The sequence below is a fragment of the Vicugna pacos genome, chromosome X, assembly GCF_048564905.1.
Source record: "Vicugna pacos chromosome X, VicPac4, whole genome shotgun sequence".
In the NCBI taxonomy this organism is placed as follows: Eukaryota; Metazoa; Chordata; class Mammalia; order Artiodactyla; family Camelidae; genus Vicugna; species Vicugna pacos.
The window spans coordinates 37,063,518-37,086,911 of NC_133023.1; the positions used below are offsets into that span (position 1 = coordinate 37,063,518).

Consider the following 23,394-nt stretch of genomic DNA (forward strand, 5'->3'; position numbering starts at 1 on the left):
GTAGTAGCTTTAAGAACTAGGGAGCTGGTGGCAGGACACATTGAAGGAACACAAATAAGACAGCTACTTGATGTTTCTTTTTTTTTTTTTTTTCCCTCCTTTTTCAGTTTTATTAGGTAGAATTGATGTTTCTTGTAGTAAGCCAAATGTGAGATACTAAAGACCTTGAGGAATGTATTATTTTAATAATGAAACAGAAGTAGTAAATCTGAGATTTCAGTAGTTGTGTTAATTTGACTTGAAAACCTCTGTGAAGATGCTGATGTAGGAGTAAAAGGATTACATGTTTGTTTCTTTACTTTTCTAACTTCCTGTCTGTCTCTGTAATCTTAAATCTATTCAAACCTCTGGAGAGAGGGGGACATGGGAACAAAGTTCTGCTGTGTTGGATGCTGTCCAGAGGGTTTTTCAGATGTTAATATGTATTAATGCTACATACAAGGGAAGAGGTGTTTTAGGCAGTCATAGATTTGAGAAGGCAGAAAGGTGCTAGAAAGCTAGGTGCATCGTCATTTATATACAATTAGACAGTTAATATAAGCTCTCTGAGATCTTACTTATCTCAGGGTATAAATAAAACTTTTCATTCTAGCTTTAGATTAAAAGAAAAAAGAAATTTATTGACCTAATAACCTTAGGCAGCCACAACCTGTTCCGGCCTAAAGATGACAGTCAGTGCAACGGACAGATTGATTTGTATTTCTTCCCTTCTCTCCCCTTCCATGCCCATAGACTCATAGCAGCTAACCTGTTGTCTGTAGTGTTACACATTGAGCTAGGGATGGAAAGAGAAGTGCTGAGTTCTGCCTGCAGTTGGTGTATCGTCTAATATAGGAGGGAGTATAGACTGAATTTTAAATCTTTTCCTTCCTTCCATTTCTGTTGCATCGATAACTCTGAAGAAGACTCCCCCTTTCTAGCGGGGCTGTCACCCTTAACCTACATTGTTGTTTCTCTTCATCCCTGTTGTGTGTGGACTTGTCATCAGGCACGCCCTCTTTCTCTTGTTTTGGTGATCTTAACTCTAGCCATTGTATTTCCATGCATATGGAAGTCTGCCACCTACTGCATCTTTATCTTGACCCTTTTTACTTCCCTAGTCTGTTTCTCTAGGTCTCTCTTTATCTCTCTCTTGTTTAATTCCAGATAAATTATAATATGGCTTTAGGCTCCTCTTTTTATTCTTTGTCTCACTTTACTCTTACTAAAAACCTTTTTAGGCTGCTTGTGACCTGTAAGGAAATAATTTGGATTAAATGACTTGATGTCACGGTCTTTTAGGATGAGGTGAGGTCAGGATTAGAACGCAGGTTTACCTAAAACTGCTTCTTTGCCACTATATCCCATTGCCTTCCTGGTGGCCCTCCTTGATAATGTTGACGATCTTCTAATATTACCAGAGAAAGTGCACTTATTTTAACATCTACTCAAATAATATGTTCATTGTGTAAAGAAGAACAGAATACATACAACCATAAAATTAGGTGAACAGCCTGAGAACAGGAGCCACGTGTTTGTTCACATCTGTAATGGCTTGTTGATATTTTATCTTTTAGAGGCAAATCTGTTTTTCTTTTTTCTTTTTTTTTAACATTTTGATATAAATCTTTAGATGCTTTTCTGTTACAATAAATTTTCAGTATTTAAAAATTGAATTAAACTCTGGAACTTTAACACAATGTATCATGTTGATCTATCTCAAAAACATACTGTGTAACATTTCAGTTCCCTTCATAGTGTTCTGTTACACAGGTAGAACAATTCTCTATTGGACTAATTCTCTATAGACTCTTCTTTCCTCCCTCCTTCCTTCCCTCCGTCCATCCATCCCTCCCTCCCTCCCTCCCTTCCTTCCTTCCATCCATCCATCACTATATGGTCTATCCCTGTAGCTAAATCTTTGCACTCATCCATGTTTATATTCTTAGAAGGAATACCTTGATATAGTAGGTTTTATTGAGTGAAAGGATGTATGTGTACATGTGTGTATGCATGTATATAGATAAAGTTTTGATGGATAGTGCTAAATTATGCTGCAAAATTTTTTTGCTAATTTATACTTACAGTATAAATTACAGTATAGTAGAATGCTAAAACTTCCTATTTTCTTGAATTCTTGCCACTATTGGGTATTTTTCTTACCACTGAGCATTACCATTATTATTACCATTATTATTAGTATTATTATTTAATTTGATCACTTTCATAATATAAAAATGATACAGAAAGATTACGAAGTTAAAGAATAAATGACTGTGTGTAGCACCCCTCCCAATTGTATAGGTGATTCTTTGATGCTTGATAATATCCTTGTTTGATTCTACTCTTCCTCTTGTTTTCACGAGGTAAAGGGCAAAATAAAAGAGAATGTGAGAAAGATTGCAGAACCCTTAAGTTGTTAAAATAATTTAACTTGCTTCTCATTTATGTTTATTTTTTTCTTTTGCATTTATTTTTTTAGACCCAACTCCTTTGTTACTACTTTACCAGTTTTCTATAATCTTTTAAATTCATGATGTTTTTCTTTTTTAAGTATAAAAAGACTAAATGGGTTTATTTAATATGGAAAAAGTAATTCAAAGTCTACCCATAAACAGATTCTAGGAATTAAAAAGGGCTGAGCTTTGGAAATTGGTTGATAGAGAGTTGATACTGATATGTTTGAGCATACCATTCTTGGTTAAGTGGTAAAAGAAAACAACAGTCTTGCCTGAAGTTTTGTTAAAAAGATTTCCTAGTGGGATTAACATGGACTTCTTGAACCAATAAAGAACTCAAGAATCACAAAGTGAAGATTAGGTGAGTTGGGGAAGGAAAAACCCGGTTAGATATTTGCTACAATCATTATGAGACTGGTTTTAAGCATAATAAGGATGTCCAAACAAATGATTTCCCGCATTCTCTGTTAAAGACTTGAGAAAAACCTAATTAGTTGGTAGCTGACTTAAAGATTAGAAATAAGGACTGTGCTCTGGTTAAAAGGATTTCACTAGAGACTCTGGTGGCAGGTACTTGTATAGTCTTTAGAGTTTTAAGGATTTATTTGGATTAGGAAACATAAAATATGTTAAGGTCTTTCTTCAAATAGGATGCTAAACCTAATGGGGTAGAGTATAATTGTCGAGGAATGTGTGAGTGGAAGGGTAACAAACGCTCATGGAAGAAGTGTCTCATTTACAAATCTGTGCTTGCAATTTGGAGCATTTACTTTTTTGACTTTAATTTGAAGGCTTGTATTTATTTCTCATGGATGCCATGTTTCTTCCAACTGATAATCACATAGTCTTCTTGTACCTCAGTTTCAGTTACTTTGGAGGATATCATACTGTCTCTTTTAAGGGCTCCTCCAATTCTAAAATGGGAATTTTATGAAGTCATGTAATACATATTATTCTTCAGGTTATTGGAAACATACCCTCCAAATTCATCGAATTCCTTAACACCATTAAAAGGACAGTCCAGATTTGGTATGGTGACTGCACAAATTTGTCAGGGACCCTGGCTCCTATTAGTTAGGATGTTTTCAGGCACAAATGTGGAAAACCTGATTGTAGCTTAAACAGTAAGGAGATTTATTTCCTCATGTAACTGGAAGTTTGTAGATGAGTTGCGTGCTAGGTATAGTTCGAAGTCTTGGAAGTATCCAGGTACTTTGCATCTGTTTCCTCTATCTTCTGTGAGCTTCGTCTTAAGAAGTTTCCCTTGTGGTGACAGTTGGTGATATATGCTTCCTTGTTCACACCCAGCAGTAGAGAGAAAACACCTTTCCATGACTCTCCTCTGTAAATCAGTGGTGATTTCTGCACGCAAACTTTGACAATTCTGTTGCATCTAGCTTGATTGGTTGGCTTGCTTTTCTTTTTAGAAGACCATTAGTCAGTGATCTGTATGAGCTAGCTACACTCATGTGTGAAGAGCTAAAAAATGGAAGATGGCTTGAAATCAACTCTTCCTCAAAACTGGAAAAATTACAGTCTAAATGTCTTTCTAGTAATAGGCTGGTTGGCATCATCTTTGTGCAAAAAAGATGAACATTATTCAGAGAAGTTAACTTACTTAGTTATGTGATGATGTTTTTGGGTAATGCTTCCCTAATTTGAACGTGTTCAAAAAGTTCTCTATATGGTGTTCATATGTATTTTGCTGTTTATTGATAAACAGTATGAAAACATTATACCTGGGGTTTTAGAAAATGTTAATTTCCACCCTCCCCATTTTTATCAGTATAAGATTTTATTACACTTTTTGAAAATCTTACTTGAAAATATAAATCATTCTTTTTTTAAATTGAGGTATAATTGATATATAACATTAGTTTTGGATATATAACATAATGATTTGAAATTTGCATATATTGTGGAATGATCACAGTAAGTCTAATTAACATCCATCACCGTACATAGTTACAAAATTTTTTTTCTTGTGAAAATTTAAGATTTACTCTTAGCAACTTTCAAATATGCAGTGTAGTATTACTAATTATAGCCACCATGCTGTACATTACATCTCCATGACTTATTTATTGCTCATGAATTTTAAAAAAGCAGCTCTTTACCAATTCTAATGTGCATATATAACTTTTAGTTCACTTTGTTACCTCCTCCTCACTGAAGTTTTGGAATGACAAGAGCTACAGTTGACCCTTGAACAACATGAGTTTGAACTGCATGGGTCCACTTATACGCAGAATTTTTTCAATATGTATATGCACTACTATGTTTATGATCTGTGGATGCAGAATCCATGGATATGCAAGGCTGACTATAGGATTTGAGCATAATGGGTTTTGATATGTGCGGCAGATCCTGGAACCAATCCTCTGCAGACACTGAGGGGTGACTGTATTTTAATAGTAAATACTTCAGTACTACATGATCTGTGGTTGGTTGAATCCGAGGATGCAAACTGTGGATACAGAAGGCTGACTATAAATTATACTCGGATTTTCTACTGTGTGGAGGGTCAGTGCCCCTAATCCCTGTGTTGTTCAAGAGCCAACTGTAGTTCCTTTGCTCTTTGAGGTGGTTGAGCTCTTAGTCATTCTTGGAAGTGAGATCCCTTGTAAGAACAGATAACCCATCACATTCTGGAGTATTAATCCATTTATCACATTTGATCTCTGAGAAAGGTCAAGTTGATTGAGGAGGTTGCCTAGGTTCTGTTCAAGTGCAGGTCTGAGATCTGACCATAGTTTTACTTCCTTGAGCTCCTGTATACTTGACATTTGTTACAGTGTCTGATTATGAGCAAGGATGCCCCAGAATTCTAACTTGTTTGCTTTTAAATATCACTGTCTACTGGGAGGTGGGTATGGTGGGAAGTTTGTTATAAAGTTACTTAAAATTTGTATTAATTTTGAAATGGGACATAATTGTGACTCATGCTTATTTTCCCTCTTTCAGCATTATCTGCATACCAGAGGTACTACAGTTTACAATCTGACTACTGGAAGGTTAGTGCACATTTGCATCCCCCCCGGCCCCCCTTTGCAGATTGCTGCTGTTTATGCGTAAAATGAATTGTGCTCTTGCTTTTTTGTTTGTTTTGTTAACTAAAAATATTACTTCTAGGGAAAAGGGATTGGAAAAGGGAAAATGAGTGTTCTTTCTTTGTGCTGTGTTGTATGAACCACCTTGTGTTTTGTTAAAAGAATTAGATTATTTTGATACAATTGGTTGGCCAGAGATGATCCAAAGTGTGAGAATTTAAAAGCCAGCAAAGCCAAATGGTAACAAAATGATTCTGTGGTTTCCTTAAGTTGGTACCTGGGAATAAAAGAAGTCTGAAGTTGCGTGTATCAGGCTGAAAAGGGAAGGCATAATGGGAAAGTTAGAATGGAAATCTTTATTGGTATAGTCTGTCTGTAATTGGAGCTCTGAGGACAGCTGAACCTAACCGTTTTTTAAAAGACCTGTACCTAAATGAAGAACTCTGCATAGCAATGAATCATCTGTTTTCTTAGTTTAAGCAGTGCATAAAGTTACCTGGGCAAGTTAATCTTTTACATCATGTTTACTTTTAAGTGTAAGTTTATTGACCTGTGGAATTTCTTTATCTGAATTGCCACTTCAGATTTTTAAGGTGGATTTTAAGGTGAAATTAATTTTTCTATTGCCTAGTTTATCTTTCTTTTTGATTTGTAGAAGTTTTAACAGTATAGTTTGGTAACTTTTTTAATGTACTGAAAATATCTTCCCTAGTTTATCATTTATCTTGTTTTCTTTTTAAAGCTTATTAAGTATAGTTAAATACTTCAAAATTCAACTGCTTTAACTATGCAATTTAGTGCCTTTTAGTAAATTTCCAGAGTTGTGCAACCATAACCAAAGTCTTGTTTTAGGACATGTTCATCTCACCATGATGAAACCTCAAGCCCAACCCCTAGCAAGTACTAATCTGCTTTCTGTTTCTATGTATTTGTATTTTCTGGATATTTCATATAAATAGAATCATATAATATGTAGTCTTTTGTGACTTGCTTTTTTTCTGTTGGCATATGTTTTTAAGGTTGATCCATTATAGCATGTTTACTATTTTATTCATTTTTATTTTCTAATAATACTCCATTGTGTGGATATACCACATTTTATTTATCCATTCATCAGTTGATGAACATTTGTATACAGGTTTTTGTTTGGACATGTATTTTCAGTTCTCTTGGGTAAATAACCAGGAGTGAAATTACCATGCTGTACAGTAAATCTGTGTTTAAAACTTTGAGAAACTGACAAAACAGTTTTTCGTATTGCCTATAACATTTTGCATTGTCACCAGCAGTGTATGAGAGTTCCTGTTTCTCCATATCCCCATCAATTGTCCAGTTTTTGAGTGCAGCCCTCTTAGTGGATGTGAAATAGCATCTTATTATGGTTTTTATTTGCATTTTCCTAATGTTTGATGTTGAACATTCTTTGATGAACATATTAGCTATTTGTATATATTCTTTGGTGAAATACCTATGTAAACCCTTTGCTGATTTTTAATTTTTTTTAAATTAGTGTGTTAAAAAAATTCTTAGTACACTCTGGATACACAACCCCTTAACAGATTTATGATTTGCAAATATTGTCTCAAAGTTTATGGCTTGTATTTTCATTCTCTTGATAGTATAGTTTGAACTGTAAAAAGTTTAATTTTGATGGCATCCAATTTTTCAACTCTTGTTTGCTTGTGCTTTTGGTGTTGTACCTAAGATATCTTTGCCTAACCCAGGGTCGTGGTCATTTCTTCCATTGTCAGTTGCTTCAGTACTGCAGTAAATAGTAAATGTGTCTTTTCACATTTTTGTTAGTGGTTCTTTGGTATAGATCCTCCTTGGTCAGCCTGGCTAGAGGTTTATTAGTTTTATTAATCTTTGCAAAGAATCAGATTTTTGTTCCATAGATTTTTTTTTCAATATTGTTTTCCTGTTTTATATTTCATCAATTTCCTACTTCCTTGATTCCTGATTTTCTTTATTATTTGCTTCTAATTCGTGTTTAATTTTCTCTTATTTTCTAAGTTGGAGGCTTAGATAATTGATTTTCTATTTTTTTCTCTAATACAAGTATTTAAAAGTATATATTTCTCTTAGTATTGCTTTAGCTGTATCCTCAGGTTTTTATATTTTAGGTATCATAGTGATTTCTATTTCATTTACACAGCATACTTGGTATAATTTCATTCTTTATTGACTTCTTTATTAGGTCAGTACTCAAAAACAAGCATGTGATTTGCATTTGTTGGCTGTATTATGCTATAAATAGCAGGTAAATATGGTTGATAGTGTTTTTAATAGTGTTTTTCAAATTTTGTCTAACAATTTTTTGTCTTTTCATTTGCTAAGAGGTTGTTATCTCTTGCTATGATTGTGAAACTGTCTTCCTTAATTTTGACCTTTTGTTCTTTAATGTATTTTGAAGCTCTCTTTTAGGTGCATACCCATTTATGATTATTATTTTTACCTGGTGAATTGACCCTTTTGTCATTAAGAAATATATATATTTTTTTACCTCTAGTAATTCCTTTTGTTTTGACATGTGTTTTATCTGATATTAATGTGGCCATTCTTTCCTTCTTAGGCTTGTTATTTCTGTGAGGTATCCTTTTGACATCTTTGTATTTACAGTTCTTTTGCAGATAGCTTATAAATGGATCTTGCTTTTTTTTATCCAGTCTGAAAAACCTCTGCTTTTTACTTGTACTGTTTAGCCACTGACAGCTAATGAAATCATTGATATGTTTGGGTTTGTGTTTTTCACTTGATTTTTCCTTTTATGTTTATTGCTTCACTTTTCTTAGTCTTACGTTCCTCCTTACTTGCCCCCCCCCATATTTCATTCTGTTATACAGTTTTACTTTTTCTGTTGGCCTTTTCATCTATTCTTCTTTTCATTATTTGTTTAGTGGTGGTTCTAGGGATTATAACAGTCAAGTCTCAGTTAATATTGCACTAGTTCATGTAAAATGTAGAAAGTTTGCAATTATATAGGTCCATACCTTACCCACCCATGTCCTTTATGTAATAGTTGTTGTATGTATTAGATCTACATTATTAACTCCACAGGTTGCTGTTACTTTGCTTTGAACAGGTCTGTATATTAGAATGTAGTAGTTTTATTTACTCATATGGTTACCTTTTCTGATTCTCTTCGTTACTTTCTGTGAATTGTTACTGTGTACTGTCATTTTCCTTTAGACCAAAGAACTTTGTTTAGGGTTTCTTATAGTAAAGGTCTGGTGGAGATGAATTTCTTTTATCTGTAAATATTTTTGAACTTAATTTTAAAGGACATTTTTTGCTAGATAGGGAATTATAGGTTGGTGTGCCTTTTTTAAAAAGGTTATTATGAAATCTTGGCTATATTTCCTGTGCTGTACAGTATATACTTGTAGCTGATTTATTTTATACATAGTAGTTTGAACCTATTAATCTCCTACCCCTATCTTGCCTCATCCTCTTTCCTCTCCCCTCTCGTAGTCACTAGTTTGTATTTGTGAGCTTGTTTCTGTTTTATTATCTTCAGTCATTTGTTTTACTTTATTTTATTTTATTTTATTTTATTCTTTCAACTCCACATATAAGTGATAACATTCAATATTTGTCTTTCTCTGACTTACTTCACTAAGGACAGTGCCCTCCAGGTCCATCTATGTTGATGCAAATGGCAGAATTTGATTCTTTTTAATGGCTGAATAGTATTCCTGTGCGTGTGTGTATGTACATGTACACACCACATCTTCTTTGTCTGTTTATCTGTTGTTGGACACTTAAGTTGCTTCCATATCTTAGCAATTGTAAATAATGCTGCTCTGAACATTGGGGTTCATGTGTGCTTTCAAATTAGGGTTTTCTTTTTCTTGTGATAAATACCCAGGTGTAGAATTGCTGGATCATATGGAAGTTTTATTTTTAGTTTTTTTGAGGAACCTCCATACTATTTTCCATAGTGGCTGCACCAATTTATATTCCTACCAATAGTGTACAAGGGTTCTCTTTTCTCCCCATCCTTGCCAGCATGTTATTTTTGTTGTCTTTTTGATGATAGCCATTTTGACAGGTGTGAGGTTTTCTTACTTTGGTTTTGATTTACATTTCTCTGATGATTAGTGATGTTGAACATCTTTTCATGTGCCTGTTGACCATTTGTATGTCTTGTTTGGAAAAATGTCTACTCAAGTCTTCTGCCCATGTTTAAATCAAAATTTTTTTTGATATTTAGTTGTAGCTGTTTATATATTTTAGATATTAACCCCTTATCAGTTATATTATTTGTAAATGTTTTCTCCCATTCAGTAGTTTCTCTTTTTGTTTTGTTGATTGTTTCCTTTGCTGTGCAAGAGCTTTTAAGTTTAATCAGGTCCCATTTGTTTATTTTTGTTTTTGTTTCCTTTGCTTTAGGACACATATCCAAAAAAATATTGCTATGATACATCTCAGGGATTATTCTGCCTGTGTTTTCTCCTAGGAGTTTTATGGTTTCCAGTCTTAGATTTAGGTTTTAAATCCATTTTGAGTTTATTTTTGAATATGGTGTGAGAAAATGTCCTAATTTAATTCTCTTACTATAACTGTCCACTTTCCCTGCTTTTGAACTTCATGAACATGTAATCATGCAGCATGCTTTTAAAACTTTTTCTTCACTCAGTATTATATTCATTAGATTCATCCCTGTAGTTGTATCCTGCAGTAGTTTGCTTTCATTGCTGTGTAATATTTCATTGTGTGAATATGCCATAATTTATTCATTTTATTGTTGAAGGACATTTGGTTTGTAATTAACGTTGGCTATTACCAATCTTAACTTTTCATGTTCTTGATGCCCTGGTAGTTGTTTGATGCCTGAAAACAGATTAACATCAGTCTTTCGTCCAGCTTTTCTAGTTATAGGTATTTGAAGAGGAAAAGGAATTGGGATTTAAGTCTGAAACAGATTAGTCTACTATTGCCAGAAGTAGAACTCCCCTCTAATCTTACTTATGATAAGGAAAACTTATTACAAAATTTATTATGAAAAAAACTTATTGTAGACATGTCTAATAAAGAGGGAACATAAGTTCATTATGAAATGCCCAATACATGGAATAATGATTAGCTATCAAAATTATTTGCCATTGGTAGTTTCTTCTTGTACAGAATTCTTAACAGGTAATTTGAGATCCTCCCAGGTGTCAAAAGCTGACTCCCCAAATATGAAGAACTCAAACCTGAGTTCACTGGGTACCATGGTAAGGGAGAACACCACTTTAGCAAAGCTTTATTGGCATCTCATGAGGGGAAGGTAAGATCAGAATGGAGCACTGAAACTTTGTTTTAAGGCAGATCTTTCAAATTGGGAGCTTGATTAGGTTAGAGTCACCAAGTAACAGTCCAGAAGTTATGAAAAATATAGCAAGGCGAGGAATTTGAGGTAAGGGATTCAAAGACTCTTGGACCACAAACTATTGTTGATATGGTAACAGACAAACCATGTGCCTGGGCAGAAGGCATGGGAAAGTAAGGTAATGCGAATGAAGATAGAGGACTAGCAAAGTCGTGTTAACACAGACAGGTATAGCTTAGGTTCTCAGGTTCAGGCTGAGTGTGGACTTGTACTAGATGCTGTCACTTGAGATAATAATGCTGTGTATTTTAATTTCTCTTTTCCAAGCATCATTAAATAATGTAACAGTACTATTTGTGACCCAGTGGGTGAACCGTGGGTTTACCTAGTGAACATGCTTCATGGTTGGTGGTGATCAGAGTTCACATTGATGACTCAGTGATTTTTAGGTTTAGCTTTTTATAGGTTTGCTCATTTTTTTTGTGATTTGTACCCAAAGTGTATTGTAAATTGAAGAATATACTTATAGTATTTATTTTTTTGAAATATGACTGAGATAATTATCTCCAAAGTTTTAGTTGTATTTATCTCTTCAAACCATATTTCTTCAAACCTGTCCACTAAAAGTGAAGTGATTCCCCATGCTGCAGGTCCTCAGTTCTTTATCTGAAGTTTTTGTATCCAGAATTATGTAGAGTTGAGAGGATTTTTTTTTGAATTTCAGAAAGATAATGATTTATTCACTATGTTACATAGTTATGTTACATAATATCCCCTGTGGTGTCTAGTATAGACTTCTGCAAGCAACATATTTACTTCTCTGCAGCCATAGTACACATAGTTAGTTACATTAAGTGGGTAGGTAAATAAAAGACTTCTGTCAGTTTTGGTAAGATTTTTCTACCCAAAGAGTGTTGGTGGCAGATTTTATGATAAACTTAAGTTTTTGTTAGAGCCTTTGGAATTAGAATGGACACTTAGGGCTTATTGATCTGTAATCTTTGTGTAACATTTCAAAACTAAATAATGTTTTTTATGCAACTAAAATTTTTATTTCTTGAGAGATCATACTTTTTCTTACCTAGTTAAGTGCAAATGACAGTCATTTTTGAAATGATGAAAATTTGCCAATCCTTTTATGACTATTAAATCATGCCATTATATCTTGACTATTAATCATAGTAATAAAAACCTTTCTAATACTGATAATAAATAAAAACAACAGTTTGTTGTACATAGCACGTAGGAATGGCAAAATAATTAAAAAGCAATGTAGGGGAGGAAAAACTTTCCTCTTACCCCTTAGGTTTGTGACTAGGGCCTGTGAATTACACTTAAAACAGATTAACTAGAAGAAAAAAAAACTGTTTATACATGCAGTGCATATACATTCAGGAGAACTCAGTGATGAGTAACTTAAAGGGGTGGTTAGAACTAACTTGGCTAATTGACTGTTTCTTTGGATTATCTGTGTAGACTATCCTACCTTTGTAATTAATGGTCATTTTGTTTCTTCATTTTTAATTTTTGTGATCTTTTCTGCTACTGCAGTAACTAGGATGCCAGCACAGTGTTGATTGAAAGAGGTGATACAGTACATTTGTCTTGTTTCCCTTCTTAAAGGGAGCATTTTAAATGTTTTACCATCAAGTATGAGTGCTTCAGGTTTCTTTTTTTGTAAATAACAAATGAAGAACAGAAAGGAACTTCCTTACTCTAATGAAAGCCAACTTTTAAATATTTCAGTTTAAAAGTCAACATTTTTTGTTTGCAAATACTTTTCCTGCATCCACTGAGAGAATTTTGTATTTTTTTCCTTCTTAAATTAATCTTGTATTTCTGAAGTAAGTTCAAATTGGCGATAAGTTTTTATTGTTGTAGAGTATTTTTGGACTGGAGTTGCTAATATGTAGCATCATTGCATCTTTGTTCATAACTGAAATTGATCTATATTTTTTCTTTCTTGAGTTGTCTTTATCCGATGCCTTGGAGCTGGTTCTGCATCCCAAGAAGCTAGTCAGAGGAAGAGGGAGCAGGGGGCAACAACCCTTTCCTTTAAGGAAATCATGAGATTGTACAGAGCCCTTCATACACATCTCACTGGGAAGAACTTAGTAATTTGAGCACTTTTAGCTGCAAGGGAGGCTGAGAAAAGTCCTTATTTTGTCTGATTATGATAATAGGATAGAAAGCAGTAGAGAAAGTACATGTTGCAAAACAGACTGTACTACTAATACAGATTAACTCATGTTATTGGTAAATAAGGCAATTATATTTGTATGACATGAAAATCTTATTGTTTCACTTAAATTTTTTTCTAGATGTTGGGAGTATAATTATAAACTTAAGTATGAAAGGGAAAAATTCTCAACTTGACTGCTACACCGGTAGCAGTAGTCCTGGTAGTCTATAGGTTTTAAGAATATTAAACATGAGTACCTTCATCCAGGGCTCTTTCTCAGAAAGACACGTCCCCAGTTTTGTACATTTCCCAGCTATTTTCATTGTCTCAGCACCTGCCAGCTCTGCTCTATTTTAAAGGATTGCCAGCATTCCAACTTCATTGTTTTGTTCATTTTTAATATTGACTGTGGCAGCCTGTCACCATGCTGAGCTTAAGGCCTGAGTGGTTCAGGCTGTCTCCAGGTACTAGTTACTATTTTTGAAATCCTCTGGTTATAATGTTGCATAGGTTTTGAGTTGTCTTGTCCATAACTCTCTTTTATTTCTGAGTCCTCTTATTTTTAATGTATAATTTTTTTTTACAGCATGTGAGACTTATCAAGAATTTTATGTATCATGTTAGATCCATTGAGCAATTACCATGTGCTCAATAGTTGTCTTGGTGGTGGTAGATACATTGCCTCCTTTACTTCCAACAGAAATCCCAAGTGCCAGGTTAGTGTTTCACATGTATGATCTCTGATTCCCCAAAGCAACCCTATGAGATTGAGACTCAGTTAACTTATTTTGTGAGTTGATGGTAAGTGACAAGCCCATTCTGATGGCCTCTATAGCCTGATTATATGATCGCTGTGCAACACTATGCATTGGTTTTGGAAGCAGTACTTCTGGTCTAATCTAATGCTGTAACTTTGGGCCAGATGGATATAATGAGCTTTAGCAACCTCTTTTGCTATATTATTATAACTAGGAAAACCCTTTTAAGTGTCCCAAACATAGTTCAGGCTGTATTAAGGAAGTGATTATGTATAAATCAGATCAGCAGAGTATCAAATTCTTTGATGAAAATTTGTAATATTTAAAGCTATTTAAAGCTTATTTTTTTATTCAAAGCTATGAGATTGATTTATTCAGCAGCATACCATTCCTAAATAACTTATATATGCTAGTTACTTTTTGTAGGGATCAAAACATCACTTGGGTTCTATCTGTCTTTTTACAAGCTCATATTCTAGTGGAGGATATAAAGAGCGTATCTATAATAGACATGAGTATTCATTTGGAAACATGTATCAGAGAACCTAACATTATCTGTACTTGGAAATGTGTCAGATTAATACTCCTGGAAGGAAGAGATGAGTCGTGTTAAAGGATGGATAGGAATTTGCCAGATTGAGAAATGAGTTGAAGAAAAGATGGCATTGGCTTTTTCAGCAGAGGAAGCAAACATGTTTAAAGTCACAGAAATGTGTAAGAGTGTATTTTATTCATAGGTCTTTGCATGTCAGTTTGTCCTGATTGAAGTGGTGGCTGTGAGATTGAGAAAATTGAGCAAGAGTTGTAAAATGAAGACCCTTATAGTTATACTAGGTTGTAGGGAATTTTCAGAGGAGTTTAAAATAGGAAGTTGTTGTGTTTGAGTTTTTGAAAGCTCACTGGTAGTGGTTCGGAAGGTATATTGAAAGGGGAAGAGGGAGGGGGGGCTAAAATTTGGAAACTGAGTTAGGAAACTATTGAAACAGGCCAGGCAGACGAAGGCAAGATCCTAAATTACCTAGAGAAAAACAGTAGGAATGAAGAAGGGGACAGATTCAAAGGCTTTTAGATTGGAAAATGAGCATTGTGAATAGAATGAATTTGGCTTACTGGTTGGGAGGAGGTGAGAGAAGAAAAGTAGGACTACTTTTTGGCTTGGCTGACTGAGATTGTTACCACTGTCTAAAATCTTCAGTACCATTAGAGCATCAGACTTTCCCGTTCAGTGTAAGTAAGATTCATGGAGTTTCAGGCATCTGTAGTGTATGCAGCAGGTGGAGGGTAACCAGAGGGCATTTAGAAATTCATTTCTGGAGTTTTGGAATGCCTTCATTTCCCTTGCTGTGTATCACTGGCTCTGTGGAATTAGTATCAGAGAAGAATAAGATTAAGGAGTTTTGTATTTTTCTAATAGTCTGTCTTGATTTTATTTCTTAGTGATATCCCTGCATAAAAATATGATTGTCTTCAAAGATGGTTAGTGGAGTTTGGGAGGTTTGGTGGTACTACAGTAAAACTGCTATTCTACTCAAAGATTGGCAGCCTTATAACAATATCTTTATAATCTCATTTAGAGCCTAATTAGTTGCCCTAAATGACTACCTTTGGCTGTGATTTTTGTCTAATAAATTTTTTTAGAAACTTGATTATTTTACAAATATTCTCATTCTTTAAGCTCACTCTCCCTTTGAATAGGAAATAGTTACCTTCTAACTGCTGTATGCTTGTAGGATACTGGGTCTAAACTTTCCTCAAAAAGCTCAAACCATGCTAAATAGGAAATAGCTGTGTCCTCAAAGGAGTGGGGCAGTATTCTGATCTTAATCTTACTGGCACTATACTATTGTCTTAAAAGCTTGTTTTTCTCTAAAATTGTAATATGTCCATGACTGCCACTCCAGTCCCTGCCCAGTCTGATTTTCACACAGGGTTGCTGCTTGTCGCTGTTGGGAGGAAATACTTTTTCCTCTTGCAGCTTGGGTGTATTTGATGAGAGCCCGCAAACTGACTGACAGTAGACAGATTAGCAGAAAAAAAGACAAAAGTTTGTTTACACATACACACTGGGTTTGCTTAGTAAGGAGTAAGTCCCTCAGCCAGAGATAAAGGTTTATATGTAAACCTAACAGAACAGGCAGAGGCTTCAGGGCTTCATTCAGAAGGTAGGGAAGGTTAAGGTTCTGTTGGACTTTTTGATGCAGATGGGCAACCGAATTCACACTTCCCAGTGCTAAGAGTCAGTATTTTCCCAATTAGTAAACTCCCTTGGAAGGGGGGGGTCATTGGCAGCTGTAATTTCAGGATTCTCTGCTTAATTAAATAATGTTTGTTCCTGGGGCTCCTGATTGTTCATATGTTTTCAGTTTAAAGTAATTTTCATACCATTTTGGTTGGCTGTTAATTAATACCTTCATCACTCTGGTGACCATGACATACTAACAGGATGAGGAAGGAGAAAGGAAACATTTATGCAAAGAAAACAAAAGCTTTCCTAGAAATCCCATGGTAGAAGTCTGCCTGTCTCAGTAGCTAGACCTGTGTTGCATTCCCAACTTTTTCTCACTGAAAGTAGCTGGGAAAAAGGAGAGTTGATCAGCCAACAGTGCCTTCTATGGGATTTCACAGATTTAAGAAAATTTGGCAAGAGGAGGGTCTAACATGAGGTTGCCAACCTTTTATTTCATCTGTGTTGTTCTAAGGCTCACACTGTTTTTGTATAATTTAGTTTATCACTCTTGTTTTCCAATCCACTTTTACATAGATACGTTCATGAAAATGGAAGCAGAACCCTCAACGCCCTTTTCTTCAGTTTGCAAGTAGTCTGGGAAACCAGAAACAGCTAGAAAGAACGGAGCTCACAGTGTCCTCTGAAGGACTGCGAAGCGCTCCCCTCTCACATCTCGGCAGTATAGCCTGAAGCTCTGAGCATTCAGGAGTTTCTCTAAGAATTATGTTGGGGATCAGTGAAAACACCTGAATGGACTCTGGTATTGGTGAAAAAACGCTAACTTAACCACATTGTTGAGAGTAACTTGAGACACAGTGTAAAAGCCTTCAGTATAAGTTGACTGTAGTTTTACTAAGCTATATTTCTTAATTTAGGGTTGTGGTGGGTACTGTAATACAGTCTAGGTCAGAGGTTGGCAGACTTTTGTTAAAGGGACACAGTAAATATTTTAGATTTTGAAAACCAAATAGTCTCCTGTTGCAAATACTCAGCTCTGTTGTTGGAGCTGGAAGCAGCTTATAGACAATAAATAAATGAGTGGGTGTAGCTATGTTTCTATGCAACTTTATTTATAAAAGCAAGTGGCCGGCTGGATTTGGCCCATGTGCCATAGTTTGCTGACACCTGGTATAGATACCTCTAAGGATTTGTATTGAAGCAGAAGTATGTTTTATTAATGGTACATTTCCCAGAAAGTTACTGCCCTAACTCCTCATTGTAGATTGAAGAATGACTGTATCGCATTTATACTCATTTCCGTATCAGTGCCTTTGCTCTGGTCATGGTCATCCTTTTACATAGATGCATGTTTTTCAGTGGGGTTGCTATTGGCATTTTTGGTGAGATAGTACATTGGGAGGTAACACATCTTTATCATATAGCCATTCGCACCTCCAGGTCACTGTTTTGAAAGATGTGTGGATTAGAACCCCTGGCTGAGATGGCTTGTTTTTCCTTCTCCTTAAGACATATTACCGAAGTTCTACCTCTTTTCCTAGTCCTTATTATACTTCATTAACACTTAAATGTTTGTAGCTTGGAATGTATTATTATGCATTTAATTTCATAATCGCTTGTCATTAGATTGTAAATTCATTGAGGTTGGGGATTTTTGTTTGTTTTGTTCATCACTGTTTTCCCAGTGCTGATAACTCTGCTATGACTCATAGTAAGTGCTCAATAAATGTTTAAATTACATTGTTAACTATTAGGGAAAAATGAGACTTACCTCCTAGCTGAGATTTATAACTTACTGGTTAATAGGGACCATCCCTCATACTGATTCTGTATCACCCAGGGAACTAAGCTTAATACTGAGTTTAAGTACTGGATGATTCAATTTATTAAGCCTTTGGGAATCTGCTATGTGGAATGCATTGTGCGTGCTAGGTGATAGCAGGGTATACAGAGATGATTAGCACTCCTGCCTTTGTTGCATTTTTGTCTGATGGGGTGGAGTTTAGTCAATACACAAATAACAAAAATATAGTACTTAAAAGTGAACTCCGGAGGCAGACCTAGATTCAGTTCCTATATCTGCTACTTAGTATCTCTCTTGTTGAGCAAGTTGCTTAATCTCTCTGTTCCTCAGTTTCTTCATTCTTTACATTCTTTATCACCTCCTAGAGTTGTTAGAACCTTTTAAAGAAAATGATGTTAGTGTTTTGCATAAAATTAGGTTCTTACTACTATATCATAATGTCACTTCCTAGAAACATTATGTTAAGGCCAAATTGAGAAGTTGGAAAGATTACCTCTGGGTTGAGGTGGGAGAAGCAGCAAAGCTTCATGGGGAAGATGGCATTTTAAATGGATCTAGATGGTTTGATAAAATTTATAAAGTGGCGGGGATAGGGATAACATTTCTTAGAGGGGGAATGATGAACCGTGAAGAAGTTGAGAGAATGCAGGATATGGACTAAAAGCAGAAAGGTCCCTCAATAAACTCATATTTCCACCCCACCCCACCTTCTCTGAGCAGTTACCTCATTTGGTGAAAGATGCTATCTACTGTTACTCAGTTATGCTCTCTTCATCTCTCTTCCATCTCCCCCACCTAAGGAGACAGTTGTGTTTCAAACTTAGACTTTCTTGGGTAGAATATATCATGACTGTGAATTAACTACTCCTGTACTCTGAATACCTCTCCCTTCCAGCGTGCGTGCGCTTGCGCGCACACACACACACACATACAGTAGATTGTATACTTCTTGAGAACAGGGGAAGTATATTTTAATCAGTTTGGCTTGTTCAACCTTGAGTATTGTCCTTGACACCTAGTACAAGTTTGGCTTATTTCGGGAGTGTGGTGAGGTGGTAAATGAATCATCCCAATTGAAGCCAGACCAAAACTAAATTCTGAAAAATTTAAGTATGAACTTTTGAAATGGATGTTGTCTGAGATCTTTGTGAATCCCCACATTTGTGAATACCCCTATTGCATTTAATTTTCTCATTCAGAAAATTGGGGCTAATGAGGATTTAATGAAGTTAAATTTCATATTTATTGTACTTTAAGATGTACTCAAGGAACATTTTCAGTGATTCCAAAAGGATACTTAGAATTCAAAGGAAATGCATAATATAGCCCTTCATATTAGTATGAAAAAAATAGTTGCATGCCAAAAGGTCACCCAGCTATTTATTACACTTTGGGCTTTAAACATCACTGATTCTTTTTTTTTTTTCAATCATTGAATGATAGCAGTTGTGGGATAAATACTCTTTTATCTATTTCCGTCACACCTAGGGCAAAGTGACTCTGAGGTGAGGGATATTCTTCACTGTCTCTTAGAAATTCCCAGCAGGATTTGAGTCCCAGTTGCCCCCAGTTGTACAGTCAGCTGTACTGCACGCTTCACTGGCTTCCTTCCCTTTCCTGCCTCACTTCTCCACTCCCTTACTGGTGTTTCCTAGGGTAACTTACCAAATAAACCACTTACACTAAAACCTTTTGTCTCAGGGTGTGCTTCTAGGGAAATACAGCCCAAAATAGTATGGTAAGAAACATTGTATTATGACTTTAAAATTTTTCACGTTTTAGAATATAGGTTTGGAGAACACATAGCAGGCACTCAAATGTTTGCTCTTTTTGAAAAAAAGGGAGTAGATAGCTAGTTTCCTATATGGGGGTGGGAGGTCACAATGAGTCTGGATAAGCACCTCTGTTTTGTATTGCAGAAGGAATCACTGATGTTTGTGGCCCAAAATATAAATGTCTGCGTGTCATTTTAGCATATATATTTTTTAATATTATAACTTGTTCTAGGTTTGTGTTGTGCATTTACTTTGAATTCTAACTACCTTCTTGGCAACACTGAACATAAAATTAAGTCCAGTTCAAGAAACAGAAAGAACCAAAGAAAGAATAGAGAGATATAAGCAAGAGAGAATAGGATAGCATAGCCCAAGCATTTTCTTATTCCTGAAAAACACGTTTTTATTTTAGATTTGCCTGTAGAATTCTGCTCACAGATTATTTCACGGCAGGTCTGATGAAAAAGAAATCACAAAATCTGTCTAGGTTGATTGGATTCTGTGCCATCTGCTGACTCATTGCTGTTATTTTGGTGTTTAAAAATATATTATAAATACATTGTGATACAGGAAAGGGTTTTAATAACTTAAAATATCTTGTATACCATATTTTATATTAATAGCATCATATGTATTAGGTATAAGTGCTTTTCCTAATAGTCTTTTTTCCCTTTCTTTACAGAATGCTGCCTTTTTATATGGTCTTGGTTTGGTCTACTTCCATTACAATGCATTTCAGTGGTAAGTTGACATAAAACTAGTAACTCCAGTTGTTTCCAGTAAATGGCTTATTTTGTTTGTGTGTATTTTTTTTGTTTGTGTGTGTGTGTATAATAGAAAATATTTTAATGTCACTAAGCCTACATTTTTCAGTAATCTCTTGAAATTATTAGTTTATTCCTTCAGTGATACTGCCTCAGTTGCGATTATTAGAGTTGTATGTGTTCCTGAAAGAATCTGATATAAGATTCTGATTAAAGACGACTTCGATGAGAAAGCTTTTGGAATTTCTTAGTCACTTATTATTGACTGGTGGTCCTCAGGCTATTTCAACTGGGGAATGACTATGCTCTCTATTCTTAAAGTCTGTGGGTAAATGATCTGTGATGGCCAGTATTTCCTTTTCAGACTTCTAGACATATTGGCTGTGCCTTCCCTCCCCTCTTCACCAGCACACCCACACATACACACCCCCACACACACTTGCTAGTACTTTCCAATTTCTAGTAACTAAACACTATATTATAAATTCTCAATTCTCTCCTGTATAAAATGGGAGTAATGATACCACCTTCAGAATCAGACATTAAATATAAGAGAAATATATAAGATTTTGTGAACTGTAGAGTATAGGTCCCTGTTATGGTGGCCTTTGCCCCATTGTTTTTCTGTTTACCAGACAAGACAGCAGCATTCTCTATTGGAAAGAACATAGAATTTGAGTTGAAAGATTGGTATTCTGGTCTCAGCACTGCCACTTAGTTTGATCTTGAGTTAAATAAACTTCCTAGGTCTGTTTCTTCGTATGTGTGTGTGTGTGTGTTTTAGGTACATTGCAGTTACCTACCTTTTCTACTTTACAGAGTTTTGGCGATCAAATGAGATGACACGCATTCTGTAAACTGTAAAGCCCTGTGTAGACATTTTTTATTTGAAATGTATTTGGCTTTGTCAGAGTCCCTTCTGTTCTCCATAATTTTAAGCTGAGTGAGTACTGAGAGAATCCAAAGGAAGGTTTTGGCTGTAGGTTCTAACCTTACCATATACCTGTTGGGCACCCTGAATATTTATTACAGAGCTTTTAAATATGCAGTGGCAAAGATTTGATAAGATTTTCCTGAAAATGAAATTTTAGACATGAATGACGTTTCCCAGATACTCCTCTTGGTTTTTGATCATCTGTGAAAGCACCGCATTTTTAGAGAACACCTGTGTGTGTGTGTAAAGTATTCTCATCACCCAGGTCACTCATTTTCTTTATAAACTTTACGAAGCTATAATTGATCTTTGTAGATAAGCTTTGTAGTATTTTTCTTTTAAATTACCCATTGTTGTAGAACAATCCTAAGTGTAAGCTTCCTAACTTCATGTCCAGTATATCTTATGTAAAATCAAAAGATTAGGAGCATTTGAAAGTCTCTTAGATTTTTGAAGATCTTATTCATAGAATTCACAGTTCTAAACTTTTAGAACTAGAAGTGGTCTTAGAGATAACTTAGTTTTTCTCCCTTAATTTATAGATGAAGAAAGCAAGGGGTGTGTATGTGTGTTTAACTCAGTATTATGTAAACTGTTTAATTGGTGGTAGAAACAAGCTTATGCTCAGATTCCCCAGTCTAATTTTTTTCCCCCAGTCTAATTATTTTAGCTATTGTTCTCTGTCCCCAAGTTTGCAGATTGATAGGTGGTCATTTTTTAATCAGTATTTATTAAAGTGTTCTCCTGGGCACATTGGTATAATATTTATGGCCAGCTAGAAATGATTTATGTGAAACACAAGGCAAGGAAATCCACAGTTTAGGAATGGGCGTGTGTACCTCACACTAGCCAGTTTTCACCTGCCTAACTTGTGAGCTCCCTGTAGGTTGAAGATAAAAGCATAAAATCAGTAATGAGGTAAAGCCATCATTAGTCTAAAGTTGGATTGCATTAATAAGTCTGGGACTATGTCAAGTTAAAGGGCTTATAGCTACAGAAAATTACATCTTTTGATTCTTGTCTACATATGATTTCTGTATCCTTCAGTTGACTTAAGAAATGAAACTGAAATGATACAAGAATTATGCAGTGTCTGAATTAGTAAGTTCCCTCTGTTCTGTTGATCCTATTCTGATCATCACCATTTTCTCATGTCTTTAGGTTTCAACTCTGGGTGCTTTGCTTCCTAAAATGATATATTACACCCTGTCTTAATCAGTACTGGAAGTGTGTTTTCTCTCTTGCTGGTCAAGTGGTTCTTTCATAAACTCTGTGCCGCAACTTTTCCTTTAACTTACCTTGCTATTTCTTGAACAGCCACAAAATTAGAAAACAGAGTAGTTGCTTGCTGAGTTTTAGGGTAGAACCTTAACTGATAGGAAATTCCTTAGGTTAAAACTATACTGTGTTTTATTTGGTTTTATTTATTGGTAGCTATTAATTTCTGGGAACAGTGGCCCCCCACCCCCCAACACACAAAAAGTTCTTTGGAATTTGTTGAAAATTGTCTAGAGAAGAATATGGTATGCCTTTTTCTTGTATTGTCAGCTCCAAGAATCTGCCTAGGATGTCTCAGAATGTTCTAACTCTGGTACATTTATAATTTAAGTAAAATTGATATTTGGAAATGGTGTCTGTTGACATTTAATTAGATTAAATATTTGATAATAATGTGTGCAGGCAACATGTGTGTTGGTGTTGGTGATGGTGACTTAATTAAGAGCAATTTTATTAAGTATAGTTTTATCTGTTAATCTGTTTGTCTTGTTTCTTGCCATATTATGCCACCCATTTTTTTCTTTTGGAGTTGATTTTATTGGCTAGCTTCTAGATCAGTTATTTGGTTAGTTTTTCCAATTTCAGTTGCAGCCTCTTCTTAGAGGAGCCTATGTCAGAAAGTAGTGGAGCAACTGTTATATCCTCATTGGATTTACCTTAATTATTCGGTTTTAGTATTATCAAACACAGTCATCTGAGACCAGACTTTAAGAAAAGGTCCAGAAGGAGGAAAACATAGAAGCACAAAATAAAATGCACGCAGCGTAGAGCTTGATAGAACCAGTATCTTTAAAGCCGTTCCTTTACATGTGCATGAGAGCGTGCCCATGCTTTCACCTGTTCTTCTTCATGAAGGTGGCAAATTGCTAAGGGTACCTTGCACTGAACTTGCCTTTATAGTAAGAAACCTAT

General features: G+C 35.2%; 1 protein-coding gene across 6 annotated transcripts in view; it reads left to right on the plus strand.

The window, feature by feature from the left end:
- KDM6A (lysine demethylase 6A) overlaps positions 1 to 23,394 on the plus strand; it is a 169,478-nt gene that overhangs the window by 55,850 nt on the left and 90,234 nt on the right. For all 6 annotated transcript variants that reach the window (XM_072956580.1, XM_072956581.1, XM_072956583.1 and 3 more), the window contains exons 4-5: positions 5,403 to 5,452; positions 20,189 to 20,247. In XM_072956580.1, coding sequence (XP_072812681.1) covers positions 5,403 to 5,452; positions 20,189 to 20,247 — 109 coding nt within the window. The remainder of the gene's footprint in view (positions 1 to 5,402; positions 5,453 to 20,188; positions 20,248 to 23,394) is intronic.